The following is a 22,400-nucleotide window of genomic DNA, read 5'->3' as shown; positions in this document are numbered from 1 at the left end:
AATACTTTCGCAAGGCACTGTAAGTGGGAGAAAATATATTAAATTATTTGATATATACTGTATATTTACAAAAAATATATGGGGAATTGGAAATGATGCAGACAATTACTTTGATGGAAGCCACAATCTATTTGCAATATTAAAGCTGATCTACCCACAAATAAAAAATAAAAAACATTAAGGATGGTAAAGGATGATATCGCATTACTTCTCAGCTGATGTCTAAAATCCGTTCAGCCTGCAAATCCCTCTGATAATCTTTGCTCACCATAAGCATTATAGCCGCAAACCATTGACAGCATCTGGTTAAATCTCTGGTAGGTAGAACGGTAAAAAATAAATAATTTTCACGCTTGTTTGTAATTAGCACAGCCAGACACACCACATGGGCATGATGAAACGTTAGCGGAAAACAAACAAACAAAAAAATCCCTAGGGAAGTTCTGATATTACTATGTTTTGGTTTGTTTGAAGCCATGAACCAAGTTCGTGGACATGCCCCATCTACCTAATCGGGTGGTATCTGCATTCGCTGTGAGTGCTGAACTTTGTGGTTCACTATGAGCAATTGAATACACAGGTAGTCACGGACTACAAAAAGAAAACCAGCCAAGTCACGGACACCGACGTCACACTTCCAGCCAAACTAAACACCTTCTTTGCCCGCTTTGAAGATAATACAGTGCCACCGTCGCGGCCCGCTAACAAGGACCCCCCCCCCCCCCTTTCGATGGCTGACATAAGTAAAACATTTAAACATGTTAACCCTCGCAAGGATGCTGGCCCAGACGGCATCCCTAGCCTCATCAGAGCATGCGCAAAGCAGCTGGCTGGTGTGTTTACGGACATATTCAATCACTCCCTATCCCAGGCTGTTGTCCCCACATGCTTCAAGATGGCTAACATTGTTCCTGTACCCAAGAAGGCAAAGAACTGAACTAAATGACTACTGCCCCGTAGCACTCACTTGTCATCATGAAGTGATTTGAGAGACTAGTCAAGGATTATATCACCTCCACCTTACCGGCCACTCTAGACCCACTTCAGTTTGCATACCGCCCCAACAGGTCCACAGACGATGCAATGGCCATTGCACTGCACTATCCCATCTGGACAAGAGGAATACCTATGTAAGACTGCTGTTCATTGACTACAGCTCAGCATTCAACACCATAGTGCCCTCCAAGCTCATCATCAAGCTGGAGGCCCTGGCTCAACCCCGCCCTATTTAATTGGATTCTGGACTTCCTGACGGGCCGCCCCAGATGGTGAAGGTAGGACACCTCCACTTCACTGACCCTCAACACTGGGGCCCCATAAGGGTACGTGCTCAACCCCCTCCTGTACTCCCTGTTCACCCATGACTGTGTGGCCATGCACGCCTCCAACTCAATCATCAAGTTTGCAGACGACACAACAGTAGTGGGCTTGATTACCAACAACTACGAGACAGCCTACAGGGAGTTGAGGGCACTCGGAGTGTGGTGTCAGGAAAACAACCTCTCACTCAACTTCAACAAAACAAAAGGAGATGATTGTGGACTTCAGGAAACAGCAAAGGGAGCACCCCCCTATCCACATCGAAGGGACAGCCGTGGAGAAGGTGGAAAGTTTGATGTTCCTCGGCGTACACATCACAGACAAACTGAAATGACACACCCACACAGACAGTGTGGTGAAGAAGGCGCAACAGTGCATCTTCAACTGCAGGAGGCTGAAGAAATTTGGCTTGTCAACCAGAACCCTGAAACTTTTACAGATGCACAATCGAGAGCATCCTGTCGGGCTGTATCACAGCCTGGTATGGCAATTGCACAGCCCTCAACCGCAAGGCTCTCCAGAGGGTGGTGCGATGTGCACAATGCATCACCAGGGGCAAGTACCTGCCCTCCATGACACCTACACCACCCGATGTCACAGGAAGGCCAAAAAGATCAAGGACATCAACCACCGGAGCCACTGCCAGTTCACACCGCTACTATCCAGAAGGCGAGGTCAGTGCAGGTGCATCAAAGCTGGGACCGAGAGACAGCTTCTATCGCAAGGCCATCAGACTGCTTAACAGCATTCACTAACTCAGAGAGGCTGCTGCCTACATTGAGACAATCACAAGTCACTTTATACAATGCCACTCTAAATAATGCCACTTTAATCATGTTTACATTTCTTACATTACTTATCACGTTACAGTATTTTATACTTTCTATTGCACCTTACCAATGCCGCTCGGCCATCGCTCATCCATATACTTACATGTACATATTCTCATTCACCCCTTTTAGATTTGTGTGTATTAGGTAGTTGTTGGGGAATTGTTAGATATTACTGCACTGTCGGAACTAGAAGAACAAGCATTTCGCTACACTTGCATTAACATCTGCTAACCATGTGTATATGTAACAAATAACATTTGATTTGAAGTTGAAACCGGTCCTATCAGGGTCGGTCGGCTGCCCAATCTGGCTTGCCGACTGATCTTATCTTGCCGGCCGATTGGTCCAATCTGGCTACAACGTGAGGGAAGAGCAAAATCACTTGTTAAAATGTATCACAACCGGCCGTGATTGGGAGTCTCATAGGGCAGCGCACAATTGGCCCAGCGTGATCCGGGTTTCGCCGGTGTAGGCAGTCAATGTAAATATGAATTTGTTCTTAACTGACTTGACTAGTTAAATAAAAGGTTAAATTAAAAATTAAAAACTACATAACATTCTAATAAAATGTTCGGATCAGCTAGTATGAGCCAGCTAGAATAAAGATGATCTTGAGCACCCACCTCAATTTAGATAACATTTTGCCAGGCTAATTATGACCAAATATCCAAAAGGAGATTCGTTGAAAAATCTATCAATGTCAGATTTTGGTTATCAAGAAGAGTCTGCATGCTTGTCTCAAAGCAGCACAATGGCTCCGGCCCAACCAAAACGGTTCTGAGGTAACCACACACGACTTTGCTGCGAATTAGTATATCGGTTGGAAATGACTTTGGGAGTAAGCAAGAATTTGATACATGCCTTCAATTGCATTAGCCTACTTTATTCCAATATTGTCATCATTCAGTTGACTATAACGAAAGTCAGTTTCTCGCTCTGCATTTTTTTCTTGGCACAATGGCTGTTTCCTCTTCTCCTCACTCTGCTGCCACTCGCCTCTGACGCATTGTTCTCAACAAAAGTTTAAAACAAATATAATCAGTTTTATAGAAATCAAGCTTTTTTTTTTTTTACAGGATCGGGCTCATTTATTTTATGTATTGTCGGACCGGGGCTCAGGCATTCAACTCACCGGGCTTGGTTCGGACCGGACAAAATCAGTCCGGTTGAGAACTCTACTAAAAGGTGTAGAATCTTAATTTGTGCCAGTTCGCTACAGCAAGAAAATAATCATTACGCAACTAAAAATGTGAAGTATTGGAATAATGTCTCAGCACCAAAGGAGTGTAATTTTGTCATTATTCTGCCAGTATAATTGACCTTGGTCTAGGAGAGCTACATGGTTTGCAGTCAGTGCACATAGAAATAATATGAACTCATTCTAATTCTATGGGTGTGCAGCCATTTGTTCTAGCTCAGCACCAACGCACTCTGATTTAAACTAATCGTGCAATCATTCAAATTAGAGACGTTGATTATTTCGGTCAGCATTAGTACAAAATTACACCATGTAAAGTAGCTTTCTAAGAACAGAAAAGAGAAGTAGAGACATCCTGTGTACAACAAGCATGTGACCAATATAGACGTTGTTGCTGTCGCCCTGCTCTCTGCTAGAGGACAGTAGACTGTATATTCCCTGCCAGTTTCCTTTCATAATCATGACGCACTAGCCGCACCGGAGGACTCCAACCTTACACTCTTTATCCAGATACAGCTGCCAGTCAGGAATTTGCTTATCCATCCATGAACGTTTTTTTCTCCCAGTGTACGGCAAATGAAATATGAATGCTTATGAATTGAGGCAATTGCCTATTCGACAGATTAAAGGTCCTACCAATGAGCCACTGTTATTAAATTCTCTGTCTCTAGGCTAGTGTAAATGAATCGTTGTAGTGTGTTTGTAATACAGATCAGGAGACATGCATTGCAGTGGCCTCATGGGTGGAATGTTATTCATATATTTCATAACTAATAAAACATTAACACTGAAATACCAGTGTTATGTCAAACAGTTTTGTTTTATTTGAGTCTGTGATAAAGTATATACAAGTGTAATATCGGGATGCAAATTCAAAATTGAATACATTTCAACTATATTTGACATGGTACAATAAGTTATTTTTTGTAAGCCCATAACCATGTGTGTGAGGTGTATACTTTTGTTTCCAATTAGATTTGTTGAAGACTACCAAGAAAAACTGTGACCCTTATTTAGCACACTGCACTAAAAGGTTCATGTCTGCTACTGGACATTCATGTCAGTGAAGTGTTTATTATGGTGCGTATGTGTTTTTACTCGTATTTGTGTGAGAGGTATCTCAAAAAGAGCTGGTGGTGGCACTTTTCACTGCCTGGTTAAATAAAGTCTGTTCCAGGAAGGTGTGTTTTGTCATAATTATGCTCACATCTAGTGGTTTGCAGTCCATGACTCACTAAACACCCCTCAGTCCTTGTAGTGAAGAAAACATTTAACTTTACTGGAAATACATTTTTGCATGATAGTTTTTTTTTCCTTTAACAATTATTTAACACTAACACTTATGTTAAATGTGGATCTCCCATTCTACATTACATTGGGACACAATTGTTTTTCCTGTCCCGGACAAACTCCTGGACCCCGCCCCTAATGATGAACTAGTGTGCCCAGACAGCAATAACAGAACAGGACTTGGGTAGAGCCTAGATTAACTAGTTTGCCTAGGCAGCAAAAACAGAAAATTGGGTAGAGCCCAGATTATGAAATAGTTTGCTCAGACAGCAAAAGAAACTTGGGTAGAGCCCAGATGCATGAGATTAGAAGACCATAGAGCAGCTGTGTTCAAGAAGCTTCTCCTTGGGGGTCGGACTCAACCAATCCCAGATCTATCCAACCCTAGTGGACCAACTCTAACCACCACATGGTTGCTGCTGTGAAACACTTTTAATTGAATGTTTTAAAAAGGATTAGGGATAAGTAAGCGATAAGATCAACACATTGTTTAAAGACATTGATTTATGTTTCGTGGCAACCTTCCCATATTGTAATTCTAATATTCTAATCAAGGCTGGAGCCTGTTGCTTTCATGAATTCCCTACGCAAACAGGAGAAAATTAATCTCTGCATGAATGACTGATGACTAGATCAGCTAATGCAAACGTGGATTAGCGTCAGTTCTCCACCCAATAATTACATCCATCAATTTTAAGGTTGTTTAAATCAACATTGTTTCAGTTGCACCCAAATGATTCACTCTAAGTACAACTGTTTACTTTAACCAAGACTACAAAACAATATTTTTTATCTTTGCATCATTATATTCTCAAATAGGAAGTTAGTAATTAAATGAATGATTAAAACACCAGAGTTCAATAGTTACCCAGAGAGAGAAGGTGCATGGCAAGTTAGTTAAGCTGTGGAAAACGGGAGGAAGGTTCAATTGCTTTGTAACAGGATTGGAGGGAATCGACATCTTGCAGATATTTTTTGGGGGGACCTGTGTGATGGAAGACATCCCATGCAGATGACTGTCATGCATATTTAACAACCAGTTCACACACACACACAATGAGTCAATACCAGAAAACACATCCGTGTCTGCTTGTTTTGTCCTCCCCACTCTCTCGTTGACTTTGAATTGGACTATTTGTTTAATTGCCTTGCTCACGCTCTCCCCTCTGTGTTGCACTTTTATACAGTTGTTGAATGAGTTGTGTTATTGTTGAGTGAGTAGCAAATTCACTCGTCTATTGTCATCTCTTAAAGTATCAGTATGTACATTTGTTTGATTCTCTCTCATCTCTTTTATACATCCAGACAACAATGTCGTTTCATGTTGAGTAAAGCCACGCTGTACTAAACCAACCTGTTATCTACATTAGTAATCCAGCATCCATGTACCTACATTAGCAACGTGTAAACAATGGTTTAAATTGGGGTGTAGAGTAAGTTGGACTGATGTGAAAGTTGGTTGGGCTTTCCATCGTCATGTGTCCAACCAATTATTACCGCACACAGAAAACAGTATTGTACCGGTTCTTCCCAATCCATCAGGTCCTTCACTTCTGTTCCACTGTAATCTCCTCCAGCCCCCATGAATCCCTGAGGGACAACCCAGGTTTTTATTAAGTAGTATGTTTTAACAAAAAGAGTCAATGTCTATCTTGACAGATAAACATGTTTTAAATTATGGAATTTATTTATATATCAACTGCCAAATATAGACCAGAGATGTAAAAAAAACTATAAAACCAGAATGAATATTTAACATTTTAGGGCCAGGCCACTTTAGCGTGTCCCGGCACCATCTCAAAGTTGATCCGAAGGTTGTCGATTTCTGAGGTCCTTTTGCTGTGCTTGGTGGCTCGCAGGGACTTCTTATGACACGCTTCCTGCTTCCGCATCTGTTTTTGAGTCATCGACTGCAGCTGGGGCTCTGTTGAGAGCTGATCCTGAGGTGCGTAAACTTTGGCTGAGGAGCTGGGGATGTTGGTACCGCCATGGCAACCTCTTGGGTAGTGTCTGAAGCACTCGAAGGCATCGCTGCACTTCTCGCCGGGGCTAGTGCAACCTCTGGACTCGCCCAGGGCTTGGCGGGCGGATGAGGTGGGGGAACAAGACTGGCCGTGGCCCAGACGTCTACAGAACGATTGGAGGCTGACCCGGACCACCAAGTGGGAGTGGCACTTCCCCACAGCGCCCTGGGAGCAGGAGCACAGGCAGCCCTTCAGAAAGGCCCTGCAAAGGCTCACCAGGTCTCGGTACATCACCCTGCGGAAGTTAGGCCTGAGCAGCAGGTAGATAATGGGGTTGTAGATGGTGGAGGACTTAGCAAACATGGCAGGCACGGCGAACGCCAAAGGTGGGATGTTATCCATGTGTCCGAACGCTGCCCACATCGACACCACAGCATAAGGGCTCCACGCTGCGAAGAAACCGATACAGACAGCGACACTCAGCTGGAGAAGAAAACATTGAAAAGGGGGGAAGGAAAGAGAGCACAAATGTAAACAGTTCAACAAGGTCTATTGGCAGATTGCACTCCATACCCAACTGGCTGACTCCCAAGGATTAAATGATTGAAACAGGCCATTGAGATTCTTTTAACGTCAAGGTTTAAAGCAAGGGACATCAGAGCCTACCTGACTGCCATTGATTGGATGGAGAGAGTAAAAAAAATATATAGGTGAAGCATTGTTGTATGGATCACGGCATGGCCGGGGGTTGCTGAGGAGTATTTTTCACCCCTAATAAAAGGCCTAGTTCACAGATTTTTGAAATAAAAAATGTAAAAGCTTTGAGGGTGAGCAGTCAATAAGTTTTGCGTTCAGCCAGTGTGTTACTCGGGCTCAATTTATTTTGACTCTACATTTCCATATACGTAGGAGATTCGTTTTTTTGTTTCGGCTCATTCCAAGGGGAGGAGAGTTATAGAAGCATATGTGAGTTTTTCAAAACTTGTGAATTTTAGACAACTATAAAAAAATAAATATATGTTTAATTTGTTTATTTTTTTTAAAAAAAAAATTTAATTAGCCCATACACACACAGTGCATTCAGCAAGTATTCAGACCTTGAACTTTTTCACATTTTGTTATAGCCTTATTCTAAAATTGATAAAATATCCCCCCCATCATCATCTACACACATTACCCAATAATGACAAAGCAAAAGCAGGTTTCTTAAATGTATAAAAAAGCAGAAATACCTTATTTACATAAGTATTCAGACCCTTTGCTATGAGACGCCAAATTGAGCTCAGGTGCATCCTGTTTCCATTGATGATCCTTGAGATGTTTCTACAACTTGATTGGAGTCCACCTGTGGTAAATTCAATTGATTGGACATGATTTGGAAAAGGCACACACATTTGACAGTTCATGTCAGAGCAAAAACCAAGCCATGAGGTCGAAGGAATTGTCTGTAGAGCTCCGAAATAGGATTGTGTCGAGGCAGAGATCCGGGGAAGAGTACCAAAAAATGTCTGCATCATTTAAGGTCCGCAAGAACACAGTGGCCTCCATCATTGTTAAATTGAAGTTTGGAACCACCAAAACTCACCCTAGAGCTGGCTGCCTGGCCAATCTGAGCAATCAGGGGAGAGGTACCTTGGTCAGGGAGGTGACCAAGAACCCGATGGTCACTCTGACAGAGCTTCAGCGGTCCTCTTTGGAGATGGGAGAACCTTCCAGAAGGACAACCAACTCTGCAACACTCAATCAATCATGCCTTTATGGTAGAGTGGCCAGACGGTAGCCACTCCTCAGTAAAAGGCACATGACACCCACTTGGAGTTTGCCAAAAGGCACTTAATGGACTCTCAGACCATGAGAAAGAAGATTCTCTGGTCTGATGAAACCAAGAATGAACTCTTTGGCATGAATGTGAAGCGTCACATCTGGAGGAAACCAGGCACCATCCCTACGGTGAAGCATGGTGGTAGCAGCATGTTTTTCAACAGCTGCAGGGACTAATCACGGCTAGTCAGGATCAAGGTAAAGATGAATGGAGCAAAGTACAGAAAGATCCTTGATGAAAACCTGTTCCAGGGCGCTCAGGACCTCAGACTGGTGAAGTTTCAAGTTCCAACAGGACAAGGACCCTAAGGACACATCCAAGATAACGCAGGAGTTGCTTCGGGACAAGTCTCTGAATGTCCTTGAGTGGCCCAGCCAGAGCCCCTTGAACAATGTCGAACATCTCTGTAGAGACCTGAGAATAGCTGTGCAGCAACGCTCCCCATCCAACCTGACAGAGCTTGATAGGATCTGAAGAGAAGAATGGGAGAAACTCCCAAATACAGGTGTGCCAAACTTGTAGCATCATACCCAAGAAGACTCGAGGCTGTAATCACTGCCAAAGGTGCTTCAACAAAGTACTGAGTAAAGCGTCTGAATATTTATGTAAGTGATATTTCTTTATTTTTAATACATTTGCAAAAATGTCAACCTGTTTTTGCTTTATCATTATGGGGTATTGTGTGTAGATTGAGTAAAAAAAACAATTTAATCAATTTTAGAATAAGGCTGTAACGTAACAAAATGTGGAGGAAGTCAAGGGGACTGATCACTTTCTCGTAAAAGCATGTCTGACATGTATTGGGATGCACAATCATGGATTGATTTAAACCAGTAGGAGAATCTTAAAAGTAATTATAAAACTCACAAGCAGTCAGTGCAGAGACCTTAAAATCGGTAGAATGTGTGCTCTCCATCTTGTCTTGGTCAGTACCCATGCTGTAGAATTCTGTATGCTTTGCAGTGTACCAATAGCTTTCTTGGATAGACCAGACACGGCCTGACTCTCCCTGTGCTTTGGCTCCAACAATAAGTACCTCAGTCTTGTCTTGATTTAGCTGGAGAAGCTTCCAGTATTTAAATCACATATACAGTCTAATAATTTTTCCATGGAGCTAAAATCCTCTGAAACAGAAATGCAACGCTGTGTATTGTCTGCGTAGCAGTGAAAATGAATGCTGTGCTTTCTGAACAGTACCAGACCCAAAATCAAACCTCGTGGAACGCCACATGCAATATGCATTTGAGTTATGTTCACTAAGTGAGAGGTCCTGAAACCAATTTAGAACAGGACCGGAGATGCCAACCCACCTCTCCAGTCTGTCCAGAAGGACATCATGGTCAACAGTGTTGAATGCAGCACTTAAAGTACAAGGAGAGAGCTGTTTGGCAACTGTGTTGGCTCTAAGATCATTTAGCACTTTAAGGCTGTCTCTGTGATGTGGTGGGCCCGAAAACCTGATAGGAAATTTTCTACAGTTGGCACTTAAATAATGGAGCTGTTTGAAAACCAATTGATCCAGAACTTTGCTTAAGAATGGAAGGTTGGCGATTTAGCCATTTTTGACCAGAGCTGAAGAATATAGATTACTTTTGGAGAGAGAAACAGAGGGAGATGGGGCTGAGCGCTACAACGAGTCCCCTGTCTCTGAGATGCTTTGATTTGGATGGCTAGTAGATTATCCCCCAGCAGATCTGTCCTATCGCTTTGTTCCTCCAAATTAGTTTTATTCTGACCACTGGGGCCTCTTTTTAATATGCCGATGGCGTTGGAATCAAGCCTCAGAGAAGAGAGTCCCCAGCCAGTGTGTTTCCCGATAATATTTGCACCAATAATCACAGGTATGAACGGATGAGCAGGGGCCGTCACCCCTGAAGCAGGGCTGGTAGCAAGGTGAAGGTGTGTGTGTGTTCTATTGGCACATACTATACAGGACGGAGAGGATGAGGGCTCTTATAAAGGGGATTGGGGGGATTATACAGGAACACAGTAATGCAGGAGAGGGAGAGAGAGCAAAAGGACAAAATGAAGCATCATTATTGTTAGCCATTTTCTGTAGTATTAATTAGGGAATGTCTTGAGAGTACTGACTGAGCGTCCTATTCATGACATTAACCCAGACAGGACACGATACATCTGTATAGTGCCATTCTCCTATTCCCTGTCCAACTACAAACCTATTACAATACGTGAAGTGGCCCTAGTTGTGAGTATACAATAGGCAATTTAATTACTTTCCCAAAATGGATCAACCAATCAAATGTATTTATCCCTTTTTAAATCAACAGTTGTCACAGCATGCTTTACAGTACCCCCGTGAGACCACACCATGCTCACCTTCACAATAACATCCTGGATGTTGCTCATCTTGGTCTGCCGGGCCTCGTGATGCTCCATGGCCTTATGGGAGGCTCGGACCGTCATCAGGATGCCCGTGTAGGACGCCACGATGACACAGCAGGGCACGATGTAGCACAAGACAAAGAGCGCCGCCGTGTAGGAGCGGGCCACGGGATGCAGGTTGGACAGGCGCCAGTCGATGCAGCAGGCTGTGCCGTAGGGCTCCGGACCATACTCACCCCAGTGGGCCAGAGGGGAGCAGGCGAACACCAGGGCCCAAGCCCAAGCACAGGCTATCAGTAGACGGCCGTGGACGGCGTTGAACCGGTTACCTGGACGGATGGATGGGGATATGGACAGTCAGTTTAAAGCTGCAATATGTAACTTATTTGGCGACCCGACCCTATTCACATAAAAATTTGTTATAGATCTGTCATTCGCATAGAAAACAAGTAAAAGAATCCATCCATCGGTTCTATGCTTTCTGTTTCATTTTAACGGCTTTTACTTTCAGTTTAGTACACCAGCTTCAAACAGCTGAAAATATAATATTTTGGGTTATTGAAAATATATATTTCACAGCGCTTTAGATGGTGCAATGATTATCATAAACTGAAATTAGGCAAACCATTGTCATTTTAGCAACCAGGAAGTGGCAGCGTGATTTCTGCATATTGCACCTTTAATAGGATAGCATAGTCATCATTAGAGAATCTGGGGTGGATTTGCGGAGGAACATGAGGTTTCTCAAAGTGAACATGTCATAGGGTAATATTTTGAGAAGTACACATTTTTCTGAACTGTTTAATGCTACGAGGGGTTATTTCCCAATTCCCAGGCCTGGATATGTAGAGTGCACATGGAATTTACTAAATATATGGATAACCATTTCAGAACAGCAATGAATAACTAAATTGTTCAAATTGGTTAAGTGTGTCTCGGGCTAAAACATCCAAGCAGATGCAATTTCAGTACCATTGCAAAAAAGGACATTCTCAGAATTTAAAACTGAATAGCACCGTTTTTTGGCAACATCATAAGCCACACTAATTGAGTGTTGGCTAGTCGCTAGTGGACACTCATTAGCCATCAAAGCAGTGGCTGATGAGTGTTTGGTCACTGTGGAATTATGTAGTTCTTAAATTGTCACAGTTAATAAATCAAAAGTCACCCACTTAGGATCAGTACATTTCAAAACGATGTCAATTCCATGGGCAAGACTAAGGCCAGGCTCTTTGATAACTTACCGTAGAGAGGATAACATACTTTCACAAAACACACCATGCTCAACAGGGTGAGAGTTGTCAGACTGCAGACTCCAAACAACATGCCGCAGAACGCGTAGATCAAACACACTGTTTTCCCAAACAGCCACCTGAGAGAGGGGAGGGAGAGGAGAGAAAGGGGTAAAGACCGAGAGACGGGAGGGAGTGAAAGAGGAAAAGGAGGAAGAAAGTGTGAGAATGACCGAGACAGAAAGAAAGAGTCGGAGATGGAACACTAGTAATTTGTTTAGCACTCCACTGTGGCTTGGCAGTACTTTAAGTGGTCTTTCATGCTGAACCGAACTGCACTGTGCTGGATTGGACATTTCCTTTTCACTTGATCCTTTCCAGGAGGTTCTAGTGGATAAGTAACCAGGTCAGCACAGTTCGGCTTGGCTGGAGTGTAAAATTGCATACAGTACCAGACCTGGGTACTTCCTAATTTCACTGTTATTTGTACAGTACCTGTGGTAGATATTTGCTAGGCTTGGCTATGTAGTGTAAACAGGTGTGTGCAGTACCTATGGTAGATGCTGGAGGTGATGGCCATGGGGTAGAGGGACAGGGTTAGACTCATGTCGCTGATGGCCAGGTTGATTATGAAGAACTCAGCAGGTTTGAGCAGGTGCTTCTTTTTGTAGGAGATGTATAGCAGTGTGCTGTTGCTAAACAGAGAGCACATGCCTGCAGACCAGAGAGAGATATCACTCAGTATCCTGCTGTGAGAATTACCACAGACAGACAGCTGAAGACAACAACTAGAGATGTATACTGTTGAGGTCGGAAGTTTACATACACCTTAGCCAAATGCATTTAAATTCAGTTTCACAATTCCTGACATTAAATTACATTAAAAAGTCCCTGTCTTAGGTCAGTTAGGATCACCACTTTATTTTAAGAATGTGAAATGTCAGAATAATAGTAGAGTGATTTATTTCAGCTTTTATTTCTTTCATCACATTCCCAATGGGTCAGAAGTTTAAATACACTCAATTATTATTTGGTAGCATTGCCTTTAAATTGTTTAACTTGGGTCATATGTTTTGGGTAGCCTTTTTGGGTAGCCTTCCACAAGCTTCCCACAATAAGTTGGGTGAATTTTGGCCAATTCCTCCTGGCAGAGCTGGTGTAACGGAATCAGGTTTGTAGGCCTCCTTGCTTGCACACGCTTTTTCAGTTCTGCCCACACATTTTCTATAGGATTGAGGTCAGGGCTTTGTGATGGGCACTCAAATACCTTGACTTTGTCCTTAAGCCATTTTGCCACAACTTTGGAAGTATGCTTGGGGTCATTGTCCATTTGGCAGACCCATTTGCGACCAAGCTTTTAACTTCCTGACTGATGTCTTAAGATGTTGCTTCAATATATCCACATAATTTTCCTGCCTCATGATCCCATCTATTTTGTGAAGTGGACCAGTCCCTCCTGCAGCAAAGCACCCCCACAAAATGATGCTGCCACCCCCGTGGTTCACGGTTGGGATGGTGTTCCTCAGCTTGCAAGACTCCCCCTTTTTCCTCCAAACATAACGATGGTCACTATGGACAAACAGTTCTATTTTTGTTTCATCAGACCAGAGGACATTTCTCCAAAAAGTATGATCTTTGTCACCACGTGCAGTTGCAAAACGAAGTCTGACATTTTATGGCAGTTTTTGAGCAGTGACTTCTTCCTTGCTGGGCGGCCTTTCAAGTTATGTCGATATAGGACTCGTTTTACTGTGGATATAGATACTTTTGTACCCGTTTCCTCCAGCATCTTCACAAGGTCCTTTGCTGTTCATCTGGGATTGATTTGCACTTTTCGCACCAAAGTACGTTAATCTCTAGGAGACAGAACGTGTCTACTTCCTGAGCGGTAAAAAGACTGCGTGGTCCCATGGTGTTTATACTGGCATACTATTGTTTGTACAGATGAACGTGGTACCGTCGGGCGTTTGGAAATTGCTTCCAAGGATGATCAAGACTTGTGGAGGCCTACAAAAAAAATGATTAGATCTTGGCTGATTTCTTTTGATTTTCCCATGATGTCAAGCAAAGAGGCACTGAGTTTGAAGGTAGGCCTTGAAAGACATCCACAGGTACACCTCCAATTGACTTAAATTGTCATTTAGCCTATCAGAAGCTTCTAAAGCCATGACATAACTTTGGGGAATTTTCCAAGCTGTTTAAAGGCACAGTCAACTTAGTGTATGTAAACTTCTGACCCACTGGAATTGTGATACAGTGAATTATTAGTGAAATAATCTAAACAATTGTTGCAAAAATTACTTGGGTCCCGCAAAGTAGATGTCTTAACCGACTTGCCAAAACTATAGTTTGTTAACAAGAAATGTGTGGAGTGGTTGAAAAACGAGTTTTAATGACTCCAATCTAAGTGTATGTAAATTTCCAACTTCAATTGTACATACGTAGAACTAAAAATATTAGAACAGGAATGGATGTACTGTCAAGTGGCCATCGTCTGGGGGTATGTCCATTCTAGTAATTCTATTTATATGCCTAAAAACAGTACAGTTAAGGAACATGTTTGAAATAAATACAAAATAAATCCCAGTGTTCAGAAGGAATATTAAGTGAAGTGTTCAGAGACACTGATGTGTTTTAACAGCTCTCTTCAGAGCTTAATGCTATAATCTGTATTAGATATGAAAAGTTTCCAGTAATGCTTTCAAGATCAAAGCCTTCGGTCGAAAGCTAGCTAGTCAATCTGGGTGAGATTTCTACAGCGTTGTGGCCTTGGTGCACAACTCAACCATCGACAGAACTAACGCCCCACGGCCTCATCTCTTTTCAGAACCCAAGATGAGACACGTGTATTTCTGTCTGTCTTGGGGAATACAGATTCCCTCCACACTCTTACACACAAACTTAGTCCCACTGTATAGTCTGGCATCATGTTGAGTTGGTGGACATGTCTCAGCTGAAGCAGAATTATCCTCACAGCAGGAAGCTGACAGAGTAGGTCATGTTACAGTACAATAAGATTTGAGTCAAAGCAGCGTGGCTCTGTTTTCCGTCACAGGTGGCTAACTGGGGGTGTAAGTGAATCCTTTTTGAAGAGAGCTTTCTTACCAAACACTGCATACACTATGGCTACTGTTATATCTGCTGCCACGGGTATGTTTGAATGAAATGCAATGTCGTCAATGCTCGCTAACACGCCCATCTGAAATGGAAGAGAAGAGAAAGAGTTACATAGGTGTACTGAACATGATCAATACCCTCTCTCTCACCAATATGTGGAGTTGACTACATCAAAAGAAGTTGGTTTCAATAAAATAAAAAAAATCTATCTACATCCATTCATCCTCCAAGTCATGTGGTCCAGTGATGTAAGAAAAGGCCGAGTTAAGCTGCAGCTGGCCCAGAACAGTGGCATGTCTGGCCCTTTATTGTAATCAGAGGGCTAATATAAATACTATGCATGGCAGTCTCTCTTGGCTAAGAGTGGAGGAGAGTGACTGTTTCTTATAAAAGTAGTGATGTAATGTGTTTCATGTTGTGTGCACCCCAGGAAGAGTAGCTGCTGCTTTCACAACAGCTAATGGGGATCCTGATAAAATACTAAATACCAAGAAAGGTTGAATACCTCACATGTCCAGTCTGTTTTCACCTTGGTGTACTGTGAGGTTTACTGACAAGTTTACCTTTTTCCCCTCAGTGTTGCATGCAAGCAAATCAGAGAACATCCATGACTATACATCACCAAAATGTTGTATTGTTAACAGAAAGATGACTAAGAACTATTTGAGTACATCCATTTCTCTGTGTATGTGAAACCATATTTTTTTTTACATGTATTCAATTTAGAGTTCACATGTTAACCACTTGGTCATCTATGCATAGTCCCTTGAATTAACTCTACGTGTACATACTACCTCTACTAACCGGTGCCCCCGCACAGGCACCCACCTGTATATATTGTTAGTTTTTACTGCTGCTCTTTAACAGGCAATAGCTGACACCCCCATAGCTGATGTTTTGCCGGTGTGGGATGTGGAACTGCATTGGAGGAGCTTTCCAATCGGGGAGCAGCTGCTCTTGTGATTGTAATGAAGTCACACCCTCCCACTCGTGTTAGAAATTCAGAACGAGTAAGTTATAGGCCTATAGAAATAATGACGCTCAAATAGAAATGAATTATTTCGTTTAATGATTTTCAATCAGCCTAATTGAGGTGTAGATTACACATCTGTGTTCAACTTGTAAACAAGGATGCATTGGATTTATTTACTTGCAACCTCTTGGTTACTAGTCAAACGTTCTAACCACTAGGCTACCTGCCGCCCCAAATGAGTGTTCGATGGACTTATTTGACAGAAGTCAATGCAGCTACTCTATCAAATTGGATATTTAATGTAAAGTGTAGACCATAACACGCAATTTAGAACACTGCTTTAAATCAGTCACCCTAGGGATATGTTTAATTGAAATGTCTTTACTTACAATCCAATTTAACTCCGTTCAAGCCTTGAGCTTCATTTAAAAGCAGAACACGTCAACTCTGAAAGGTAATTAATTGCAGCCATGTACTAACTCGGATTTGATGGATCTTAATGTTTTGTAGCGGAGTTTGTCACACCTGCTGTGAATAACTAATCCCACCGCCTATATATTTTTTTCACTTCAGTGGAACTGAGATGATATGGAGTGATACTTAATATTGTGTGGGGTCTTTTTTATTAATGGCTATCCTGACAAACTCAGTGGTTCAGATTTTTGCAAGGGTTTCGTGGAATCCTGGATTGGTTTATTTTTTGAGGCATATAAACCCGGTCTAGAAGTGCAAGACTTTAGGATCAGAGCTCAATTGGGTCATTATTCTCGAAGCATCAGCCCCAGTGGTGCTTGAATGAACAGCAAAACAGTTATTTTATTGACATGAAAAAAATGATTCGATACCAACTCGTGCATATTCAGCTTTTTAAACTCGATGCTACAGAACTATTGAATCCCTTTTTCAATAATTTCGCATGCAACAACAAAAGACGAGTAAAGGCTATTTCAAGTTCGTACCTTGTCAGAGTGTGCTGCTGGATGTAAGGTATGTTGCTTGAAAGCCCCGGAAAGTTACCTGAAGATGCTGTTATTTAGCCTCCATAATACCACATTGGTCATGTCCAGCGGTGCGGTAACCCAGGTGGTAATTCAATTGGTTGTCAAATATGCGCAGACAACAATAAGCTACACGGGTCTCCGAAAGGCTGAGCGCTCATAAGTGAACGGTCCTTGGGAATGTGGCATAGTGCTTGTGTGTGAATTGGGCTATACTCATCGAAATCAGTCCTGTCCACCTTTTAAAGCTTACTAGACTTGATTTGTCAAAACATCATACTGAATTAATTTAACAGCATGATGCTTCTGTTCATTGCTGACGTCATGCAAATTCCTGGAGCAAATGGGAGCCCGGGCTTTTACGCACATTGATACTGATTCTCCAATTACCTCCCTGTGAAATCGTTTCCTGCATGCTGTGTGAGTGTCTCCTGTCATATACTATGGATGTTAACACTAGTCTAATTATTCATACAGGCCGTGTGTACTGGTCCGTCACTATTAAATTACATTCCAAATGGATTTTAATGTTCTGTAATTACATTGGACAACATTCCTAGAGGGTTCAATAGGTCAACAACTAGGGTGTTCAATACATTTTCAACTTTATAAATAACTTTTTAAAGTATTCTGATTAGGGACTATACATGATTGCGGCAGGTAGCCTAGTGATTAGAGCGTTGGACTAGTAACAAAGGTTAACAACAAGGTAAAATATTGTTTTTGTTCTTTTATTTAACCAAGTAGGCAAGTTCTCATTTACAATTGCGACCTGGCCAAGATAAAGGAAAGCAGTTCGACAGAGTTACACATGGAGTAAAACAAACAGTCAATAATACAGTAGAAAAGTATATACACAATGTGAGCAAATGAGGCGAGATGGGAGGTAAAGGCAAAAAAAAAGCCATGGTGGCGAAGTAAGTACAATATAGCAAGTAAAACACTGGAATGGTAGATTTTCAGTGGAAGATGGTGCAAGGTAGAGATAATTGGGTGCAAAGGAGCAAAATAAATACAGTAGGGGAAGAGGTAGTTTGGCCTAAATTGGGGATTGAAAATAATAAAATAAAAATGACAAATCACATCACGACGAGACAATTTAAAGACCTATGACAAGCAAGGCAGCAACAAAACATGGTACCGGCACAAAACATGGTACAAACATTGGGCACAGACAACAGCAAAGGGCAAGAATGTAGCGACAACAATACATCACGCAAAGCAGACAACTGTCAGTAAGAATGTCCATGATTGAGTCCTTGAATGAAGAATTTGAGAACTGTCCCGTTTGAGTGTTTGTTGCAGCTCGTTCCAGTCGCTACCTGCAGCGAACTGAAAAGAGGAGCAACCCGGGGATGCACATTTCAAAGAAAATGATCAAACCATTGAATACAATCAGAAAATGTTTTTCGAACCGAGTGGGGACGTGAGTGGAGGATGACTGCATGCAATGTTTGAAATTATAAATGAAGCCTTACATACCATTGACATGGTGTTTTCTGTCAGCCAATTAGATTTTTTTTTTTTACCTTTGTTTAACTAGGCAAATCAGTTAAAATAATTAGGCTACAACACAAGTTAATTGCATATCCCCCCACGTAACCTTAAATCGATTCGAATGTAAGGATTAAGTCAAAAGCGCATACATTTTCAATTTGCCACAGAAAACGACATTGGTCATACCTTGAAAGATGAGATTAATTATACTGAAACAAATTGTATCTATGGAGACCGGGGGAAATTACCTGTTTTAAAGGTGCCACATGGTCAATCTGACGTCTGCATTGACCGTGGGGCATTTACAGTGATATGGCTTCTGTACAAGTCGGGCATTCTTACTTCTTGCGCTTCCCAGCGCAGAGCTGTTGGGAAGTAAAAGTGTTCATACAGGACCTCCCGCCCTCACTTACGGTCAACCAATCGTTAGTCTGCATTGTCAGTTCTATTTGTGACGCAAATCGCGCTGCAAGTCCTGCCTCTCCCATCTCCTCATTGGTTTATAGAAGCATGTACCCATGTGCCATCTCCTCATTGGTTATACCCACGTGGGTGATGAGTGAGGTCTGTGGCAGTAATGCACCAAATATATGAAAGTTGCCAATCGCAATATAAAGTCAAGAGAAGAAAAAGCCTAGAAGGAAGAGCGATGACTAGAAATGTGAGGATTAATTGTCGGAGTAGAGGACCTTGTGCATTTCAGGTAAAGTAACAACTCAATAGTTATATCCCAGGACAAATTAGCTAACAACAGCAAGCTAGCTAAATAGGACAAATTAGCTAGCAAGTGCAAGCTAGCTAAATTGCCATAAATGTTTAATGCTTTTCAACCTGTCCCCAAATTAATATAATTGGTTCAGAGTTTGTTTTGATATTTTTTTTTATGTTACCCCTTTTTCTCCCCAATTTCGTGGTATCCAATTGTTTTTTAGTAGCTACTATCTTGTCTCAATGCTACAACTCCCGAACGGGCTCGGGAGAGACAAAGGTTGAAAGTCATGCGTCCTCCGATACACAACCCAACCAAGCCGCACTGCACAGCGCGCATCCAACCCAGAAGCCAGCCGCACCAATGTGTCGGAGGAAACACCGTGCACCTGGCAACCTGATATTTTAACCTGCGTGTTGTGATCGTGTTTGGTGTGGCGGGACAAAATACATTTATGCACGATGGCGCATGTGCGCAGCCGGTTTGGGTTCCATGTTAGCCCTTGGCAACGCAGACGCTCGCGAGCAGAGTGGGTGCAGTAATTGAATAATATAGATTTCTAAATTTATTTTGCAACACTCACGCACGCGACGCGAGTGGTGTAGTCAGCCTGTAAGGCACTGCATTGCAGTAGTAGCTGTGCTGCTACAAGAGATCCTGGTTTGAGTCCAGGCTCTGTCGCAGCCGGCCTCAACCGGGAGACGCATGGGACGGTGCACAATTGGCCAAGCATCGTTCGGGTTAGGGGAGGGTTTGGCCAGCAGGGATGTTTTTGTCCTTTGTCCCATCGTGCACTAGCGACTCCTGTGGCGGGCCGGACGCAGTGCATGCTGACACAGTCACCTGGTGTACAGTGCTCCCTCTGACACTTTTGTGCGACTAGCTTCTGGGTTAAGTGGGCATTGTGTCAAGAAGCAGTGTGGCTTGGCTAGTTGTGTTTCGGAGGATGCACGGCTCTCAACCTTCGCCTCTCCCGAGTCCAGACAGGAGTTGCAGAGATGGGACAAGACTGTACCAATTGGATGCCACATAATTGGGAAGAAAATACAGAAGACCGGGGTTAAATTCTTTGCTCCAATCCTTCAATTAGTTTCTCCCACCTATTTGTATCCCCTCAGTTATGAAATGACAGTCTCAATAAAATGTCAAAATACCTCAAATATATTTAAAATAATTTATGCAGTCATATCAATGATTTGTTAAATACATTTGACCAAAAGAATGTAAGAATAAATCCAACTCAAAATGTCAGTATCTTTCATGACAATAACAAAAGAGAGCAAATTAGTGATTTAACTCATTAGAAGTTAGACACTTTTTTTTTTTGACTTTATGGTTCTTTCACACAATGTTGTATGCATGTTCTGAGGACAGACAGCTCTGGAGCTCACAGCATAAGAATGAAACCCTTTAGATACCACGATTCGCTGGGATTGGATGCTAAGGGGGTCCGGCTTGAATTCACCCACTTAGACACAGCTACTCATCCGTAGCTTGGGAAGAAAAGGATTTCTTTGTCTTCAAACTTGTTGCGTTCTGGGTTCGTTGACTTTTTAGACCTTGGCTGCAGCTTGGGTCACGTAGTCTTGTCTATAAATTCTATACTCACAGGTTTTATACCCTTGGGTCAGAAGTGGGCGTAACCGCCTTTAGGGCAATTCTCCTGGCATACCAAGTTAATTAATGAGGCAAGGTCTAGATTTTACTCAAATCCAATTTTAGACAACTAACTTAACATTTCATCTTTACCAAAACATTCCCTTTGATTTGGACATTTTCCACACAACGTACAATGTATAAACATTAACATATACTAGGAAAACTCTTCACGTTACAATGTTTTCGTAATAACGTCATCTATTAACCTTCAATAACAAAACAAAAATGACATACATTTTCATATTCCATCTATCGTCATGACCACCATTGTGGCTGATGGAAACCATTGTTCCAAAGTCCCTTTATTTCATGTTTAATGTTCTGAGGCTGGTTCTCCATTGTAACAGGACAATGGAATTTGTCTGTGGCCTGAGATTTACCAGGGGTGTGAGTGATCATAAAACCCCCACATCTTCAGACCCCTAGATCTCTCCTCCTCTGTTGGGGTTGAGAGAATCTATAGGGTTTTGGTCTCCTGTAACCTGACCTGATTAGGACAATCAAGACAGCTGGTTTGAACACTGTGTATGACAATGCCTGCCAAAACAGTATAAAATGGCAAATTATCAAATTATTTGATAATTTGCCATTCAGAAAAATGTATCTAATTAACTAATAATGCCCAAGAAGCTGGTGTTTGGCGGATATATTGGTACAGGTGTTGCTCGTCTCAGGCCTGCAAACCGTGCCAATATATCCTAAAAACACTGGCTTCGAGGACATTATCACTTTTATACAATGGGTTATTGACATATTTTCATTAATGTTATTTTGAGGAATTTATTCATACTATTTCTACCTTCCACAAGACATAGTCGCAAAACAAATCTACGGTTGCTACCCAAGCCGGCTGGTCGTTCGTTCTATTGGTTCGGTTGACGGAGACGCGACCCAATCGTTCAGTCTTTTTGTTCTGTATCTATGGGTGTGACCCAGTCATTCGTTCTAAATGTTTCATTGCCATACTGCCTAGCAACGTTCTTATACCTTGCTTGCTAGCTAGCCAACTACGGCTAATTTACAGTTACGTCAAACATTGCAGACAGAATAATAACAGTAGTTGCATTTGTTTAAGCTGTTTTCTAACATTAGTGACATTTATTTGGATTCATCCATAACATTGACCGAAAGCGGCACGATTTCGCCTGGCATAGAAAATGTGCTCTCTCGTAAGGACAGTGTTGTTCAGAGGAGCTAGCCAACAACACAGCTAACACTAACTTCAAACTGAAGCTGGAAAGACTGCAAACTAGCTGCACTTCGTTTCGATTGCCCATCTTCAATTGACATTTCTTTGTATATCCATAAAAACGATGCCAGCTGATTCATGATTTTGACTGGCTGATAAACTCTGATAAACTTTACCCATTCACGATTAGACCCGCCCGTTGTATAATTCTGCACTAGACAGGATTCAAAACATCAGATGGGTGTTTAGAAGCTGT

General features: G+C 42.2%; 1 protein-coding gene across 4 annotated transcripts; it reads right to left on the bottom strand.

Annotated features, from left to right (window-relative positions):
- Window positions 1–6,280: 6,280 nt before the first annotated feature.
- On the bottom strand, window positions 6,281–18,996 carry opn7a (opsin 7, group member a). Of its 4 annotated transcripts, none has more exons than XM_021613496.2 (6): window positions 18,836–18,996; window positions 15,108–15,201; window positions 12,554–12,716; window positions 12,015–12,142; window positions 10,765–11,099; window positions 6,281–7,088 (listed from the first exon to the last, which is right to left on the bottom strand). In XM_021613496.2, exons 1-6 carry the CDS (start codon window positions 18,887–18,889, stop codon window positions 6,402–6,404), a joined length of 1,461 nt encoding a protein of 486 aa, XP_021469171.2. In that variant the 5' UTR covers window positions 18,890–18,996; the 3' UTR covers window positions 6,281–6,401. The 4 variants fall into 4 exon arrangements, with proteins under 4 accessions (XP_021469171.2, XP_021469173.2, XP_036841962.1 ...); XM_021613498.2 differs by lacking the exon at window positions 18,836–18,996 and adding an exon at window positions 17,052–17,346; XM_036986067.1 differs by lacking the exon at window positions 18,836–18,996 and adding an exon at window positions 17,110–17,346.
- Between the last annotated feature and the right edge of the window lie 3,404 nt (window positions 18,997–22,400).

This window comes from Oncorhynchus mykiss, chromosome 8 (genome assembly GCF_013265735.2).
Source record: "Oncorhynchus mykiss isolate Arlee chromosome 8, USDA_OmykA_1.1, whole genome shotgun sequence".
Lineage (NCBI taxonomy): Eukaryota > Metazoa > Chordata > Actinopteri > Salmoniformes > Salmonidae > Oncorhynchus > Oncorhynchus mykiss.
This window is presented reverse-complemented; position numbering and strand designations above follow the sequence as displayed.